The following is a 19,252-nucleotide window of genomic DNA, read 5'->3' on the forward strand; positions in this document are numbered from 1 at the left end:
TCATCCTGAGACTTCAGTTACCTAAATGGTTGGATGAGCTGGGAGATTGAATTGGTGCTGGCCTATCAGGGAATACATCCCTACAAAGTCAAGCTGCCCTGTACTGTTAATATTGTGCAGTAAATGCAACCTTTTTGATACCCACTTTACCTCGCATATAGGTATCCTGGCTTTATTCATTCATTTTTGGACATTCCAGATGACAGTTTAACTTCTTCCATGAATGACAACTTTGTTGTTTCTCTGGGAGCCCGTATTTAAATAAAATTTTTCATGTGTGGGTTAGACCAGAGGTGTTGAATGCAGTTTTTGGCAGGACTTTATATACTTGTTTAGGTTCCAGCCTACTCCCCTTACTTAATTGGTACAACTAGTTTGCCAGGTACATACATTTGGACCTGTACATTTCCCAAAATACACTGGAGTAAATATAATCTTAAATTGTGCTTTGTAATTTTTTATTAAAAAAAAAGAAAAGAAAGTACTGATTGACATTACATGTCACTTCTGAACCCCCAAAATGTACATCAAAACAAACTACAGAATATTATTGCTTGTTATTCAATATATACAATATACTATACTGCTATAATGTAGATGGTAAGTGTCAGTCTTAATATTCAATGAGTGTATTATCAAAGCAATCTGTCATTTGCCTCAGCACTTGATAAAAAAATGTTTCATCTTATTTCCTCACTTGATTATTGTTATTAGTCTTCATAATGGAAAACAGCAGACCCAACATTTGGCTGTAGCTAACTAGCTATTTACCAGCAAATGAATAATTCAGCCTGTCAGAGGTAGCTTTATCTTGGGGTCAAAACCATGCTGTTTTTTGTCAATACCCACTTGAAAGCACTTGTGTGGGACAGACAGTGTCCAGTGTGAACCTACTTCAGACTTATGATTAATCAGCTTAGGTTTTCCAGTTTGGCCACAACAACTAAAATATAGACCTAAAAACTGGAATGAGTAGCTGTACAACATTATCAATGAACACTTGCTTTAGGTTAAGTTTAGTGTTACAGTTTTAATCAGTTAGGAAAGTGGTGTATGATAACTGAACTTGTGCTGCAGTTCCTTTAATATCACACATAATTACTTATTACGTTAATGGTTTAATACAGCAAGATAATGGCTAATATGTCTCCACAATGAACACAGTAAGAAAGAACATAACCAACAATTTCACACGCTGTTCAGACAAATTCTGCATCTCTCAGTCTTTTTCTATACAAGTGTGTTGTGAAATGATTTCTACTGTAAAACTAATGCATTAAAAAGATCCTCTGAATAGACATATGTTATGCTGTATACATACATGACATATTATTTTGTTAAAAAACACATTATCGAGATCCTTTTATAGAGAAAAAGTAACACCATTTCCAAGAGGCTTATTTCTGTTCTTTCATGTATATTTTTATATATATTTTAACCAGTTTGTTTTCATCAAAAATAAGTTTGTACCTTTGAGAATGCAAATGTCTTTGTAATGTTGGTTTTATTGTTTGTGTTTTTGTTTTTGTACTTTAATTTTTATAAAAGAAAATTGTGATTTTATGTAGTTCGGTTTTACTGTTTGTTAAGCACAGAATTATCTTGATTTCTAACAAAATGAGAGGAAATACAATGATATAGGAGACAAAAAAGTATAAAAGTACATGATGTGATTTTGTAAGTTATATACTGTAAGCGATCTGGAAAAGGCTACTCTTGCATTGTCTTTTCTTAAAATTGTGTCTCAGGACCAGTAACTATACAATTTTAAGGGGAGTAGCTGCCCTCTGCTGGCTAAAATGGAGTTGCTTCGTCCTGCCATGTGACCTTCTCTGTGTCTGGCCATGGAAGTGGGGGGAAAGCATTTTATCAAATATCTGCAGTATAGCTGGATAATGGTATCTAATATTACATTGTATAGCTTTTCTTTGAGACAGATTAGTTTATATCATTCCTTTGTATCATACAATTCAACCATTAATGTTTGAACCTTTAAGCAAGGGCTGACCTGGCATGTACCTTTTTGTACCTTTTTGTTTCATGGATATATCAGTAAGTCCTGGATAACACATGGTCATTTCTGTCTGTCTACTCTAATTCCATCCAGGGCCTTGTTTGACCCTGTGTGACTCTCAGTGCCATAATGCCATGGTCCATGGCCTAACATTGCAAGACAGTGCAATCTTTCAGGTTCAGTAATTGGCCCTGGAAGTAGTAATTCCTGTTGTTAATCACTTTCCTTTTTCAAATGTCATATTTTCTGAGCATGAACATGCCTCTCTTTCATGCTCTTACTGTCCCTACCCTCTCTCTTAAATTACACATAAGACACTCCATACTTCCCCTTACAGCTTAGTCAGAGAATTATTTTTGGCAATAAACACGACACGTATCCGCTGTTCTCTAAATCTAAAAATGCTGCCAGCCCCCTTCTAGAAACAAGCTGCAGATCTGTGGTCCATATGTACTACACATATGTGTCTTATTTGATCAAGTTAAGGATAAAAAAAAAAGATTTTTCATGATTCTGGAAACATTCATTGTCTCCAGGGCCCTTTTTTTCCCTGCACCCTGCTTATAAAACCTGTAATTCTTTGAAATTCACCAGGAGTTGCTTTAAGTGTCAATCATCAAACAAGTTAATTGGATATTATTCATTATTATTATTAATGCATTTGATCAACAGATTAATGGTAATTTGATGCTTAACCTTGTGTTGTTACACTGGACCTTATTCTGTTTTTTTCAATCACAACTCAGCATATGTGTTTATTTCGAACAATGTTTTGAACTTTTTTTTTCTGTATATAACAATGGTCAGTAAATGGCCTTGGGATCCTGGAGCTAACATTTCATACAGTCAGAAAAAACACATAACAGGAAAATAAAAGAAAAGCAGTCAAGTTTTAATAGAAGACAAAGAGAGGTAATGTTTTTCAACAATATAATCTCCATCTATTTTTGTCAAAACATGATCACTGTAAAAAAAAAGTCTATCACGTCTATGCAAAGTTTTCTCTTATTCAGCTCCAATGACAGAATAACCAGTTTACAAATTATTTTCATTAGATAGTAAATACATAATCATACTGATAAAAGGATATACAAAGGACTATCGAATAAAATTCAGCCAATTGACAATTCACAGCTTTAATGGGTGGTAATTAAATCACTAACTGAGACCACTAAGTTACAGCTACTGGATGATTGTGTACATTGTGGTCAGCTGTGTCAGCACCCTGTTGTGAAAGGACTGGATCACACGTTTCAAACTAAAGACACAGGAAATGCAGAGCCCTGTTTATAACCAATAAGTGAATGGCTTGGCTCAGCTGTATGAATGGGTCTTCAAAGCCAGCCCTCTTCATCTGCTGATTGTACATTCAAGCAATAATATGACAACAATCCTTTCAGCCTCTGTTTTGAGGTTTGATTCTGCTCTTGTCTGTTGCCTGACAATTAATTTAAATGTGACCCACAGCTTATTAAATGGTTTTCACTCGTTTGTTTTTGGCTACTTTCCACTTGTCCCTGGAATTTTTTTCCTTGCATTTGCAAAGTATAATATACTTTAAAAGGTGTGGATGTGTAAATATGGAAACTTATACAGTATTATATAACTTTTTTTTCTACTGAAGGTATTTCATCAAGGTTGGCCTGGCACTAGTGGCATAGTCTTCAGAGGATAATTTTGTTTGTTATACCTCTGTAAATATATAAATACACATGATGGTTTGACTGTAGCGACAGCTTGCAGTACTAGCATAGCTCATCATGACTATATCAGATTTCCTTGCCACGATTCTGTCAGGGGTGTCGAATGGAAAGATAGTCATGATATTATTCCTGTCATTTGTACAGTGTCCTAAGACTGTCCTGTCACATCTGAGCGAAAGAAAGAAAGCATGTACATGTTTAAAGTGTTAGGAGCTATAGTGGTGCATTTCATTTATTAATATATCAGTGTTTTAAGCTACCCTGTACAACTACTGGACGCAGATTGTTTTTCCAAAGAGTCCGTATTTGTACTGTACTGTACGGTAGGGGTGAGGCTATGTCTTTCTAACCCCTCGCTGACTTTGAACCCAAACACAGTCCTGCTTCTCCCCATCTTAATAAACAAGAACCTTTAGATCTCCCGGAAGCATTTTTTTAGCTGAAGTGTTACTTTGGTATTCATGTTTTATATGTGGAATGCACCTTTAATAGATGGACAGTTATATAGGGGACACAGAAGCTATTAGTGTGAGACATGAAACGCATTAATAGAGCTACATGGCATTTCAGTTTGAACTGGTGTGTTTACTTTCCCCAAATCTGCACACCACACTTACGTGTGTGATTGGGTTTAGGCAGGTGACTGGGGCTGGCAGGGAATGAAGTAGGTACAGCATGTTCAATATGTATGGCTGGGATTGCTTTACCGTACAGTTTCACATAACAAAATCTTGCTGTTCCTTAAATGCTTTTTCTCTTCTAAGACGAAAAGAATTATATTTAAATTTATACCGAATCTCTATTCATCACTGAATTTCTGACAATAAGTATCAATAACGGTGCCCATCAAAGCATGAAGGGTCCAGTGTGTGTCCACTTGTGACCAATGCTAAGGCAGTAACTGCAAAGATCATTATTATTATGTATTGCTGTAATTCCACCCTCAGCCAATGGTGGATCTGAGGTTGGAACAGCCCTGATCCCGTGAACACTGAGCCAGGGAGGCATAGTGATGCTTTCACAGTCAGTGTGCGATATCACAGAATGACCGCGCAAACACCGAGCCACCCCTCCATTTTTCACACTCCTAAAATAGCAGCTTACTAAAGCATTGCGCTAAACGAGAGAAACATGACAAGGTGCTCCCCTAACATGATCTAGGCTGCCTCTGACGTCTGCCTTGATTTAATGTGTAGTTCCATCTACTTACGATTATTATTACTTTAAAGGATTAATGTGTGTACTATTTCTTAATTTAATCAGCAAGACCACAAATCAGTGTTTATCTGTGTTGTAGGACTAACGTAACTCATTTCATAATTTCAGTTTCACAAAATATGCTGTCAATTAGAGTTATTTATAATGTTATAATATAAGAATTGTAATATAAGAACTCAGATATAGACATTTAACAACCTAAATTGTTAAAACTTAAAAACTAAAATTTATTTTGTCTTTGTAAATGTTTAACAGGTCAATGCTGTGCATGGAAACTGAATCATTTGGTTCAGAGCGGCGTGAATCACTGCGAATAATGATCCAGAGGCTATTTACAAACCTGCCGATAGGACTGAAGTCTATTACAGAGGGGTAAACTGGCCGTCACCTGTTGTAGCAGCTGCTCTTTGACCCTGAAGTGAGTCTCCTCAAACCACTCACACTGGCACGCTAGGTTCAGTGTACCTGATGTGTGAGGGGCAGAAGGAGTTCACATTTTAAAGTGATCTGGCGATCCCTTTCGCCGAGAGACCTGGATTGAACTGGAACCGGAAAGAACTGGTTGTTCTTTTGTTGTCATTGGTGCTTTGAGATTCGTTCAGATCGATGGTCCCAGAGGAACCAAACTGCACAGAAGTGCCCTTCACCTCGTCCTCCCCACTCTTACTGCTATAGTACTCTGCTACTCTGCTCACTATTTTTATGTTACATTTTTAAGGAAAGCATATCTGTTTTCTCACGCAACCTGTAGGTGCATCTTGGTTTTACAGTGTCAGCGTTAGTGAAATCAGATGGTTTATATGCCTTTTTATACTGAAATGACCAAAAGATCCAGATCTTTAAACTCAAAATATAAATCAAACTCAACTATTTAAGTCAAAATGTGTGAATAAGGATTAGCAGCAAAAAAAAAAATCACTTATTGTAAAGGAGGCCAGTGTTCCAGTCTTAATGGATATACCACCCTGAACTGAACAACTATGCTAAATTCAATCATCATCAAGTCCAAACCATTATTAAGTATTATTGAAAGTTTTATTTCCTAACAAACCATATCAGACTGTTTCGGCTGAATTTCAATTGTGACGAAGGTCCACAGTTGGCTCCTTCAGTCTGGGACAGCTGCAGGAGTAGGGACTACTTTCCAATTTGGCTAACCTGCATTCCTGCAGGCTGGGGTGGGGGGCTATATTTAGCGGGGCAGGATTAAATTGCAGGAGCTTCAGGCTGGGCTCACTACGTCTCTCTGCCTTTTCCAGCCTGAACCGTGTGCCGAGAACTACGGCTCCCGTCGCCCCTCCACCAGCCACGTTCCCACCAGAATGGACCCCAAAACCTTAAAGGAAGACCTGCGCCTCTACCAGAGCACCCTCCTCCAGGACGGCCTGAAGGAGCTCCTTAACGAGAACAAGTTAGTGGACTGCACGCTCAAAGTGGGAGACCGCAGCTTTCCGTGCCACAGGGTTATCATGGCTGCCTGCAGCCCGTACTTCAGGGAGCTCTTCTTCTCTGAGGATGGCAAGGAGCTGGACAGCAAAGAGGTCGTTCTGGAGAACGTGGACCCCACAATCATGGACATGATCATACAGTACCTGTACTCGGCGGACATTGACCTGACGGACGACAACGTGCAGGATATTTTCGTGGTGGCCAACCGCTTCCAGATCCCCTCGGTGTTCACCGCGTGTGTGAACTACCTGCAGAGGAAGCTCTCCCTGGGTAACTGCTTGGCCATATTCCGGTTGGGGCTGGTTCTTAACTGCCCTCGGCTGGCGGTGGCCGCCCGGAACTACATCGCCGACCGCTTCGAGATCCTGTCCAAGGAGGAGGACTTCCTCCAGCTGGCTCCTCATGAGCTCTTTGCCATCATCGGTGGGGACTCTCTGAATGTGGAGAAGGAGGAGGTGGTGTTTGAGTCTCTGATGAGGTGGATCAGGAGTGACAAGGAGACGCGAGTCAAGACCCTGAACGACGCCTTCGAATGCATCCGCTTCCGCCTGCTGCCGGAGAAGTACTTCAAGGAGAAGGTGGAGACGGACGACATCATCAAGGCCGACCCGGAGCTCCAAAAAAAAATCCGGGTCATCAAGGACGCCTTCGCCGGGAAGCTCCCCGAGAAGAAGAAAAAGGAGAAGAAGAAGGAAGGAGAGGCGGGAGAGGAGGCAGGTGTGAACGGGGACGCTGGGGAGGAGGACGAGCTTTTGCCTGGTTACCTGAACGACATCCGCAGGCACGGCATGTTCTGCAGAGACTTGGTTCTGATGATCAATGACACGGCCGCGGTGGCCTACGACGCCAACGAGAACGAGTGCTTCCTGGCCGCCATGGCTGAGCAGATACCCCGGAATCATGTCAGCCTGACCTCGAAGAAGAATGAGCTCTACGTCCTCGGGGGCTTGTTTGTGGACGAGGAGAACAAGGAAAACCCACTGCAGTGCTACTTCTACCAGGTAATCACCTACGCTTTTTTCTTTTTATACTTTTTTAGATTATACTCTATCCAGCTACTCTAAGTTTAAAACATTACAACATGTTACATTGCATTATATTTATTGTCATTTAGCAGACGTTCTTAACCAGAGTGACTTACATTGGTTACAGTTTTATACATTTATACAGCTGAATATTTACTGAGCCAATGGTGGGTTAAAAACTTTGCCCAAGGGTACAACAGCAGCGCTCCAGCAGGGAATTCAACCAGGAACCTTTCAGTTAGGAGCCCTGCTTCTTACAAGTACACCACACTTGTAAATTCCACGCTTAATTTTATCATATTTGGGGTTTCATAATGTCATAATGCCATAATGCAGCATTGAATGAATTTCTTCTATGAAATTCTTTAAGTCTAGCAGTTACAGCAAAGTATGATTTGAATCATACCGCTCAGAAAGGGCACTCCCAAGCCCTAACTGTGTGCCTCCATTCCAGCTGGACAGCCTTGCTGCTGAATGGATCGCTCTTCCTCCAATGCCCTCTCCCAGATGTCTGTTTGGCATGGGAGAATCCGAAAACCTCATCTTCGCTGTGGCTGGAAAGGATCTCCAAACTAATGAGTCTCTCGACTCTGTGATGTGCTACGACGTCGAGTAAGAATGGCTTAAAAAAAATCAGTTCACCATTTTCCCGTTTCATGCTTGCACAGAGTTATGCTTAGTTTAATGAATTACACATGAGAGAATGCAGTTTCCTTCCTTCAGGTAGGGTTAAAACCTCTGTTTTTTCATTTCCATGTGTCCTTCAGGAAAATGAGGTGGTATGAAACCAAAAAGCTGCCCCTGCAGATCCACGGGCACTCCGTGGTCTCACATAATGGCCTAGTGTATTGCATCGGAGGAAAGACGGATGACAAGTGAGTCCCCTACATGTGCTGAGCACATGGTGTGACTTCCAGCTGTTGGAGTTTCATCAGTCTGCAAACTGAGAACTGTACAATGCCATGGGCCTTTTCGAGCTTTAAAATAATACATTAAAATACATAACTGGCAATTATATATGTAAATATGAGAGAGAGAGAGTGTGTGTGTGTGTGTTGAAGTATGACAAGAGAATTACAGATGTTCTGGCTTAAAAACACAGTTTTAAGGTAATGCTTTTTTTTGGAATTCTTTGCCAACAATGCAACAGCAAAACCATCAACAAGATGTTCGTGTACAACCACAAGAAGTCAGAGTGGAGGGAGCTGGCCGCTATGAAGACAGCCAGAGCGATGTTCGGGGCCGTCATTCATAACGGCAAAATCATAGTCTCTGGAGGGATGAATGAAGAGGGGCTCACAGCTGCATCCGAAATCTACGACATCGGAGCCAACAAGTATGTTTCACGCATTCTTCCCACAGAAAATAACTCAAGTGCACGGGCAGTTTATGCCTTCCTATTCTTGATACAGTACTTTACAGCTGTGTTTGCTAAGTGATTGAGCTTTACCTTTACAGAGCTTCCGAAGGTAACAACAATGTATCAGTATTTATAACCATGGAAATCTCTAGTGAAATGCAGATAATGTGTTAGTACTGAAACCAGAGATGATGGCTACTTGCTTTTCGAAAAGGTGCAATGGTAATGGTCTAGTGTCCTCTGTGTTGGGCTGCAAGCACTATAACTTCCTTCTTTTATGACTTCCACTATCACATGTGTGAGATTGTCGGGGCTGAGCTCGGGAGCCTGACGCTCGGAACAAATGCGAGAGGCTCATGTACAGTGTGTGAAACTTGCGGGGGTCTGCATTCATACTGCATGATGTGTGGTTTGATCCCCCTCCCCCTCCCCCTCCCTCTCCCTCTCTCTCTCTCTCTCTCTCTCTCTCTCTCTCTCTCTCTCTCTCTCTCAGGTGGGATACCTTTGCAGAGTTCCCTCAGGAGAGGAGCTCAGTGAACCTGGTCAGCAGCGGTGGGGCCCTGTACGCTGTCGGAGGCTTCGCCATGGTCCAGATGGAGAACAAAGAATGCGCTCCCGCCGAGGTCACCGACATCTGGCAGTAAGTTTTCGCTCATAAAAGAAAGAAAGGGTTACTCCATATGCAATTCACAGCGTGCTGTCAGTGCTTCATAATTCACACATTTGGCAGGACGGTGAACTTTCTAAAAGGAGCTGTGTCAGGGATCAGGGGCTGACCTAGTTTAATCTTAAAACATTCAAAAATGTGCCTATCATCACTGTGAATGTTTTAGCTTAATTCTTCTTTTGCCTTTGAAGTGTTAACTCTGAGTCGCCGGCGCAGACAACGAGAGACTCGTCATTCACTTTTTGGGGTTGTCCTTGTGACAGGTATGAGGAGGACAAGAAACAGTGGGCTGGGATGCTGAGGGAAATGCGCTATGCCTCGGGGTCGTCCTGCGTCCCCATGCGCCTCAACGCGGCCAAGATGCCCAAGCTCTGAACACAGCGCCTCAACACCTGTACCCCGGAACCAACACCCTACAGCCCAGAGCACTCTGCAGCACCAGCTCATTGATCAGAACATGTTCTTTAGCTCAGAACTGTGCATTACAGATGAGTAGCCTAAGCAGGACACCGTACACTGTGTTTTAAGTGAACTCTTCTCTGTACTCAGCTAGACCTGGGGGAGGGGGGGGGAAGAAACTGCCTCAACACATAGTTTAAGTTGTTATTTCTGATAGAACTTAATTCCACTGGACTGTTTTAGTGCCTTTTTGTAAAATAAACATTTGTAAATTACACTCACGTGTTTTTCCATGATATTTTAGAACAAATTCATTGTCTTTGCTAAGCACCGCGGCATACCAGAAGACAGCTGATCTCTGTGATGGAACAGAACTTACAAGCATGATTTTTTTTAAACTGAATTTACACCTTGCATGAAGGTCCAACACATGACACAAAGCAGTCGGTGCGGGTATGCTAACAGGAGAAAATATGTTAAACAAGAAAAGAATAAATGTTAAATAACGAAGAAGACTTGACGATGACCTGTTTTTAAATGTAAGGGCAACTGGAGAAATCCAAGAATCTCATCTGAGAGTTGGACTGGAGGGAATTCATTCCATTCTATTTGGATTCAACAATGCATCCACCTTTATGTAATTAAAAATAAAGCATAGCAGCTAACATGGTTATTCCACAAGTGAATAATCAGGGCACCAATCCTCCAGCACAAATAATACCTCGAAGAGCACCCGCAACCATTATTTTGATTTGGTGTTGAATTGGATTGATGAAACTATTTAGCGCAGTCACTGAGTTGCTGACTATAACAGACTATGACTGCCTTTTAAATCTCTTGTCATTGTGTTGTGGCATCATTCCCTGTGGAACAGAAAGACCACTCGCTTTGATATGAGACATTTCTATGATTAATTCCCACTGGGAGTTTTTCCTGGCTAGGAAATACACAGAGAAAACTCCTTGTTTCACACCCACAGAGAAACAGTCAGCCGCTGCCAGGAGACAAGTCAGCAGTACCAGAATGTGACAGACAGAGGGGTCTGGCGGACAACAACTGCTTTTATGCTGAAACTACTGATGTTCAATAAGAGTTCATGTGAAATAAAATTGATATATTATGCAGCCAGTTTTTTTTTTCTGGCCATTCTTATAACTTGTCTACCAATATGTTTGCGTGATATTTGTGAAGCCCCGCTTTTCATTTGAATAAAAGCTTTCCTTATGCTATCTTTATTCTAAATAATTACTCACAATACATGCAGAGAGAAGTTTTTGTGTTCGTGAGTGTGTATGTATGCATCCACTTAGTAATTCTGTTCATTTGAATCCACCAGCGGTAAAACTTTAAAGTGTACTTGCTGTAACTGAAAATGTTTAGCTTTATAATATGAAGAATACTGGGAAACAATATTACAAAGGTTGCTTTGTTTTGAAATAAGAATGTAATATTATCTGTCATATCTCCACTTGGTTTTAATACTCTGTGGTGGAATACGTTTAAAATTAGAGAAGTCAAAACAGATTAAAAATGTAATTTCCAGTGATTCTTGGAAATGTAATAAACTTGCCAAATGTGTTTCAAATACAGCCAAATTGCGTTTGCTTTAGATAAAATCATTAGATTTCAAATCAACAGTGAACAAGGATAATCTTATAACCTTTAATTCACAATTATTAGTTAAACAGATCTGTTGCAAATATTGACAGCCCGATATTTGCTACTGCAAGTGCGTATTAGAGTAATATGGGGCTTTTAGCTGTGGGTCACCTCACGAGATAGATCAGATCTGCTCGTCACAGCCTCATGTGTTAATGTAACTTTAGTTAGCTCTGATTCATCCTCAAGGCCTTGCTAAATTTGCATAACATCTGTGTAAGTTTCAAGATTACTTCTATTAAACGAAATGAATAATAAAAAAGGTTCTTCTTGCCATATGAGTTGGAATCCTCCTCACAACTTCTTGTCATATTTGTTGGCATTTGTCCTTTTAATTAGATGACCAAGCACATCTTCCATTATTTTTTCCAGTGGATTTATTTCGAATGAGATACAGAACAAGGCTACAATCTCAAGGCATTGACATAACCAAGAATATTAATATATGCCTGATTCTGTCCAAAGCACGAAAAGTTACGGCCTGGCACGAAGTTAATTTCCCTGGGATGACCGAGGACTATTCCCAGTCGTCTAGCTGTTTCTTAGGGGAGAGTGTCCACGCCACTCCCATTTTCACATGGTTAAACCTGGAGATGAAGATGTGTTCGGATGGAATAGGGGCGGTGTCACTGGGCGAGGGGCAGCGTGCAGGCCCACAGGCGAATTCACAAGAGTCCACTTGTTTTAGGAAGTTACGCAGCGGGGACCATTCGTTCGAAAAGCGTTCTCTCCTGCCGAAAATCTCCGGGTGCAAAAATGGCCCCGGTGTCCATCAAACGGATTTTAATCAGTGAAAGTGTCGATCCTTGCTGTAAGAAGATTCTGCAAGAGAATGGCATCCAGGTCACGGACAGACAGAACATGACCAAGGATGAGCTGATGGCTGAAATTAAGGTAGTTGAGCAGCCTAGTTTCCTAGCCAACAAACACAAACTGGCATCAAACGTAACCTTAGCCTGCTGTTGCTTGCTAGCGCTGTAATGTTCGATAGCAAGTTAAATTTGTCAGTTAGTGGCAAAATCTCAGCAAAGCATGCACCTGTATCATTTCCAGCTCCGGTTTTGTGCCGATTAGTCTCGTATTTTAAAGTGGCCTGGTAAATGCGTAGCTCGCTGAATCTTTAAACAGCGCACCAACTGTCTCATGATAAAACATCCCATCGCAGCTAGTGGCTTTAGCTAACTGTCAGATGCATCACACGGCATTAGCTAGCTAATGTAGGTAGTGGGTTTACACTTGTTCTGATGTTTGTCAAACATTTCTTCTAGACAGAACTAGCAAATTGTTAGTTTGCCAAAGTTTTGAGATTTCTCGCAATTTGAAGTTGCTGTAACAGCACTGACATCGCTTATCTAATCTGATGCAACAGCAGGTTTGCTTGTCACCCACAGCTATTGTGTTTTCACTGTTGACGTTAGTTGATGTCACGCGCCCTGGTCACTTTTGATATCAGGTCCATTGATTGTGTCTCTGCAGAACTTTTTTAATAGATGGGCTGTTTTATTTGCAGAAGTCAGAGAGCTGCTTTGATCCCCGCTATTGTGGCTGGATGCAAAGTCAATTCGTAAAGCATGCAGTTAGCCCATGAGACGGGGATGGCCATCAGTTAGCTAAAATGTTTTCAGAAATGATGCGAGAACGCCACAACAATTACTTTAAATACAAAGGGTTATACAGATACCAAACCCGATCATTTTAAACGATGCAATCTGTTTAAAGTGATAGTTTCGTTTATTTATTAAGGATTATGAAGGTCTAGTGGTGCGATCTGCCACGAAAGTGACCGCTGACGTCATCAACGCGGCTGGTAACCTCAAGATCATCGGCCGAGCCGGGACCGGCGTTGACAACGTGGACGTGGATGCAGCCACTAAAAAGGGCATTATTGTCATGAAGTAAGGGAAAGTGCACAGATTACAGTTCATACATCTTTACATTTTTACTGTTGCTTGTCATGAATGTCCAGTCTTTTACGGGCAGTCTAAATGATGTGCAGTGCACATGTTCACCTGTTGATATTCGTCCTTGTTTTTTCTGTGCACCAGTAACGCTGTCACTAGGTCTAAGTGAATGTATTAAATTGATTTTGTTTTGTCTAGCACCCCTAGTGGCAACACTATCAGTGCTGCTGAGCTGACATGTGCACTGTTGGTGAGTCTCTCCAGGTAAGACTGAACTGATACTCTGTTAAAGCTCACTGCTCTCTCTGGGAACCCCTGAGAGTTTGTACCCCCTGTCTATACAGGACTTATTGGTCCATGATGTGTATCATGGGTCTGTATTGCCCGGTCAGACTTACTGAGAAATATTTTGTCCTTAGACACCTGCCTCAAGCTGTGATGTCCATGAAAGCGGGAAATTGGGACCGTAAGAAGGTAGGCATGGTCCTTTTCCCACACCAAATGAATACAGATGGCTCGGCTTCCAGTGCCTATCCAGACATGACTAATCAACATTCCAACCCTAGAGTCAGTGTCACACCGCTCAGATTTATGCCAGTGTTGCTTTAATGCTTTTGCAGTTCATGGGTGCAGAGCTGCATGGTAAAGTTCTTGGAATAATTGGACTTGGGCGAATCGGAAAGGAGGTCGCTACCAGAATGCAGTCCTTTGGAATGAAGGTCAGTACGCTAAATGCTGGGTCTTTTGCTGTGTCTTCAGCAAGGTATTCTAGTGCAGTACAATATCCAGAAGCTGTTAGTGCGTATCTGTTTTTTTAAATTAATTTGCAGACTTTTCATATGTTTAGTTTTGTGTTGACAGACGATTGGCTACGACCCCATCACCCCTCCTGAAGTCTCTGCCTCCTGGGGGGTGGACCAGATGTCTCTGGAGCAGCTGTGGCCTCAGTGTGATTACATCACTGTACACACCCCTCTCATGCCCTCAACTACAGGTGAGCACCAGCATGGAACTAAAAGGGTGTGCCAACTGTCAATTTGGACAACCCTTGAAAAATTAGTCTAGCTCCTCATATTTTGTAATACCCTAAGTATGGGTCCACATTTTCATATTTTCACATTTTCAGATGTTCCTCATCCTGTAAGGAATGGCAATTGTCAGTGTAGTTCTATGGTACATGAAGTTGCAATTACATCCACAGTTAAGCAAATTTATAACTTATAGTAACAATAAATGATAGCAAATGTAGACACGAGTATAAGGGAGTTCATTGAAAGTTATATGATGAATATTCATGGTGCCTAATTTTGCTTCTGTTTAATTACTGCCTTAAAATTCCTCTTAACAGGGGTTTTCAGGCACTGATATCCGAATTATAAAAATGAATGAGTTGTTTCAGTATTTTGTTTTTATCAGAGATCTTCTATCCTCAGGGTTATTGAACGACAGCACCTTTGCGCAGTGTAAGAGGGGGGTGAAGGTGGTGAACTGTGCGCGTGGGGGCATTATTGATGAAGCCGCCCTGTTCAGAGCACTGGAGTCTGGGCAGTGTGGAGGGGCGGGGCTTGATGTGTTTGTGGAGGTAAGCACCCATGTGATGCCTTTTTCAATCTGACAGCAATGATAAAGAAATGAGTTTCACTCAGGAGCTCTGAACTTGGCTCTGCTGGTGTATGCAGTGTAGGATGTACGCACTGACCTGAATCGTCATATTTGTTGCTATAGTTACAGTGTGTTTTCTAATGGTAATCTTAAGGGATGGCACTCTTACTTGCTTCTTGATCAGATCTCAAAGATTCAAGCTATGCTTTATTGGTATGACTTTGCAGTGTACAGAATTGCCACAGCAGGATTAGACATGGGAGTAATGTAAACATAATAACAGTAATTTACTAGTATGAGTAGCAGTGCGATAATTATAGGTGAAAAGAAGAAGTTCACCAAGATGAAGAGGAATGCAAACTCTGTATAAAAAATAAACAATGGTAATTATAAAGAAATCTGCTCCCTCCTCCAACGAAGTGTTGGCAGTGTTTCCTCCACTGTCTGTCCTCTTTGCCCAAGACTGTCGTTGGCATTTCACATTTTTAGCCGTCAGGTTTTCTGTGCACTCTTCCTTCTGTGGAAAGATGTTAAAATTGGGTGTCAGTTCTTAAATCTGTTGTAGCCACTCGCTGACTCTTTGTCCCTTCCTGGTGCTGGGGGACCGTGCAGGAGCCGCCCACGGACCGCGCCCTGGTGAACCACCCCGGCGTGATCAGCTGCCCCCACCTGGGCGCCAGCACCCGGGAGGCACAGTCACGCTGCGGGCGGGACATCGCCCTGCAGATCGTCGACATGCTGAAGGGCAAGGCCCTGGTGGGCGCGGTGAGGGCCGCCGCTTTCGGTTGGGGGGGTCAGCCTGCCCTGGAGGACCTCAGCCGGATCCACATTCTCCATGCAGGCCCCCCTGTAACACTGTCCACTGCAGTCTGCTAAATAACCATACGCTGCCTCATTGTGATGCAGAATTGAACCTTCACGTATTTTGTGTTATTTTGCTTTAAAGAAAGACATAGTTTGTTGCCTTTGACTTTTTCTTTTCAGTGAAATATATTTAATTTAGACTGATAATTTTGCATAAGTGTGATTTGGGATGACTAGATTTTGCACATTTCCTGTGTTTTCAATGCATATTTTTCTTCAAATTTAATAGAATTAGAATGTATCGAGTCTTATTGAATAAGCATTCAGCTGATCAGTGTTATGCCCTGGGTAATTAATTAACATAGTGGCTGGCTGTTAAGGCAAATGTTCTCAAACTTAGACATCCACAGAATTCTTCATTACTTCTGATGACTGCAGAACAGTATCTTTTCATTTTAGTCTGTGTGGAAAAAGTGTGAAGAAGAAGTTGTTGCCATGGTAACGAATGTCGTGGTTTGATGTATGAACACAGGTGAATGCCCAGGTGCTGGCCAGCACGTTCTCCCCAGAGTCTCAGCAGTGGATCAGACTGGCAGAGATGCTGGGCACAGTACTGAAATCATTCACCACTTCTAAACAACCGAACAGCCAAGTGCAGATAACAACCCAAGGTATAAGCTTGCTGCTGGGGAGCTCAGCATTTGAGGTTATGTAGACCTTCTTTGTTTTTCTGTGTTTTGATTTTAAAGCGGAACTTTGCTGGACTGTAAAATTTGATGTGTTGTTCCTTATGATTAGCACTAAGGACACAAGCTGGGCCTGAATCCTTTGTTTGTGTGAAATGTCTCCCTCTGGTGGTCTGATTTTTTCAGTCTGACTTATCCTCTTCAGCTTGGTAGTAAATTAAAAAACAGCAAAGAGGTCTGTTTAATTTATGGAGAATGACATCAAGTCATATTTAACTTTATTTGCTCAGAAATAAAGAGTAAATTCATATGTAAAACCATCTCACTTAAGAATTTTTCGATTTCAATATTTTCAATTCACAATGTTTCTGGCTAGTATTACATGCTTTTATAAATAGTTTGTTCTTAACCAGGAGAATCTCTGAAAAGCTCTGCGGACCTCCTGGGCTCTGCAGTAGCAGTGGGATTGCTGAAGGATGGTGCCAAGAACGGACCCAACCTGATCAATGCACTAACCCTGGCCAAGGAGGCTGGCATCATGGTATGGGGTTGCTAACAAAATATTACTACTGCAGAACTTTGAGTTATGGAGATTTTCTGGTGTACGTGTTTTCTAGCAGTACGTGAGTCTCTCTCAGCTGTGATGAAAGCTGCTATACTGGAACATGTTCAGCTAAGGCAGCTCGGTGTAAACCAAGCTAACAAGATATCCATTTTATTCCTGCATATATTTTGGTTTGAGCAATATACCATTACATTACATAACAGTGTCTGCTAAATGACAATGCTGTAATCCAGATCAACCTACATACATACGCGCAGCGGTTATTATTTTATCCATCTATACAGCTGGGTATTTTTACTGAGGCAATGGTGGGTCATGCCCAAGGGTACAACAGCAGTGTGCTAGTGGGGAATGGAACCAGCAACTTTTCTGTTACAAGCCCTGCTCCTTACCACTACGTCACACTGCTGTCCCATACTATCACTATGACACATTTGTAAATTATGTTCAAGAATTTATGAATGGCACTCCAACACAGCCCACTACAAAAAAAAATTAGGCCTTTGTTAGGTATGGATGGTGGTCCTAATGGCTTGACACGTTCATTATGTAGGTTGTTGGAAACCACGGCGATGCGGGCCAGGGATTGTCTGAGAGAGCCTGTGTGGTGGAGATGTCTGTGAATGGCTCCTGCTACCGGGCCACTGGCACGGTCCAGGGGGAGGTTCCTGTCCTGCTGGAGCTGAATGGCCGTGTTTTCCGGCAGCCTGTCTCCCTGTCCGGGAACCTGCTGCTCTTCAGGGCCAGTGCCACGCCTCAGCTTCTGCCTGATGTCACTGGTACGAGCGCCCTCCTCTTTTCACTTCCTGTATGTTCACCTCTGACCTCTGTGTCTGTGCAACTGCGCAAGAGGGGATAGGATCATTGTTTCACCTGGCTCTTGTATAGAGGGAGGCAGGCTTGCAAATGTATGTACGTATCGACCACTGCGGCCAAGTCTGGCTTACTTGAGCTGTGATTAATGGTGCCCATTGTAATGAGTGTGGCCTGCTTCAAATGTAGCTGGAGTAGAGTTAAACTGTAGTCTTGGTCTTGTGCTGCCTCTTTTGCAAGGTATGACTTGATATGAACCAATTCTGTTTTTGGTTCCACATCAGTGCACACCTGTGTTTTGTTCTTGCTCCCTGTCTTCCTCGCGTGTGGCTGCTCTTCCTCCCTGATGCTGGCACTGAGCGCACACGCTCATCTGTAACCTGCACATGTGAAGATCGTTCTCTGACAGATTCATAGCGCGAGTGATGTTTTGAATCTGACCTGTCCCGCAGGGGCGCTGGCAGCCGCAGGTGTGGGGATGGAGTCCTTCAGCAGCTCCGCGGCTCAAAGCAGGGAGCAATGGTGCTGCGTGGGTCTCTCCGCTCCCCTGGGGGACCTCAGTGCTCTCATGCCTCTGGTGAAAGAAGTCGTGCAGCTCTCTGTGTAAAACGCTTTACAGAGCGTTTGGCACCAGCCCCAATGAACTGACTCCAGCATTCCACAGTCTAGAAGTCTTGCATTTAAAGCTTGGCACTTGTCTTTAGCATTGTTTGAAACGTAATGTAGTTTTTTTCCCCACCTGTTAAAATTCTACCTCTGAAATTCAGCTCAGTTTGAGTTGCAGAATGTGTGATATTTGGTATAGAACGTTGGATACGTGTTTGCTAAAGCCACTTCACTGTTTTGTAAACCACAGTTTCCACATTGTGAATTTAATAAAGCTAATGTTAAACGATAACTCTCCATGTGTGCATTACCAGTGTTGTATTCATGTGGTATAACTAATAACATGAAGATAAATCAGTATTCTGCAGCATACAGCCAGATTAAAGAACAGTCTGGGAAACAAGGATCACAAACAGACCAGTCCTTGTTGGGTTTTTTTTTTTTTTTTTTACTGGGACACCCGTTATTTTTGTAGTAGCCTTTTCATATGCTTGACTACTTCCTTAGTGAGTTGCATAGGCAACCCCCACCTCCTCCTTAAGTGCAGCCTCCAGCGCATAAACTGCAGGCATTCCTATTGGAAGAAGGATAAAAGAGAAATTCCCAAAACTGACAAAAAATGTCTAGTTCTTTCTTTCTGTTTCTTGAACCTTAATGAACATCCATGAAGGATAGATTATTGCCGTTTACCCCTTTGAAAAAGTGACATCCAGTGTACACAGACACATTTTGGTACAGAATTGGACGAATGTATATCTTGATTGCAAACACAAATAACTCA

The 19,252-nt window shown here is 42.0% G+C and overlaps 2 protein-coding genes across 2 annotated transcripts; both read left to right on the plus strand.

The window, feature by feature from the left end:
* The first annotated feature begins 6,185 nt into the window (after positions 1-6,185).
* LOC118785702 (kelch-like protein 41b) lies at positions 6,186-10,112 on the plus strand. Its single transcript, XM_036540577.1, has 6 exons — positions 6,186-7,385; positions 7,864-8,021; positions 8,177-8,284; positions 8,560-8,745; positions 9,263-9,409; positions 9,700-10,112. The coding sequence occupies exons 1-6, from the start codon at positions 6,258-6,260 to the stop codon at positions 9,809-9,811; spliced, it is 1,839 nt and encodes a 612-aa protein (XP_036396470.1). The 5' UTR covers positions 6,186-6,257; the 3' UTR covers positions 9,812-10,112.
* Positions 10,113-12,250: 2,138 nt separating this feature from the next.
* Positions 12,251-18,596, plus strand: LOC118786131 (D-3-phosphoglycerate dehydrogenase-like). Its single transcript, XM_036541191.1, has 12 exons — positions 12,251-12,388; positions 13,238-13,389; positions 13,594-13,659; positions 13,815-13,869; positions 14,016-14,114; positions 14,257-14,389; positions 14,829-14,977; positions 15,610-15,762; positions 16,334-16,472; positions 16,901-17,028; positions 17,606-17,831; positions 18,318-18,596. Exons 1-12 carry the CDS (start codon positions 12,251-12,253, stop codon positions 18,470-18,472), a joined length of 1,593 nt encoding a protein of 530 aa, XP_036397084.1. The 3' UTR covers positions 18,473-18,596.
* Positions 18,597-19,252: the final 656 nt, after the last annotated feature.

The sequence above is a fragment of the Megalops cyprinoides genome, chromosome 11, assembly GCF_013368585.1.
Source record: "Megalops cyprinoides isolate fMegCyp1 chromosome 11, fMegCyp1.pri, whole genome shotgun sequence".
Classification (NCBI taxonomy): Eukaryota; Metazoa; Chordata; class Actinopteri; order Elopiformes; family Megalopidae; genus Megalops; species Megalops cyprinoides.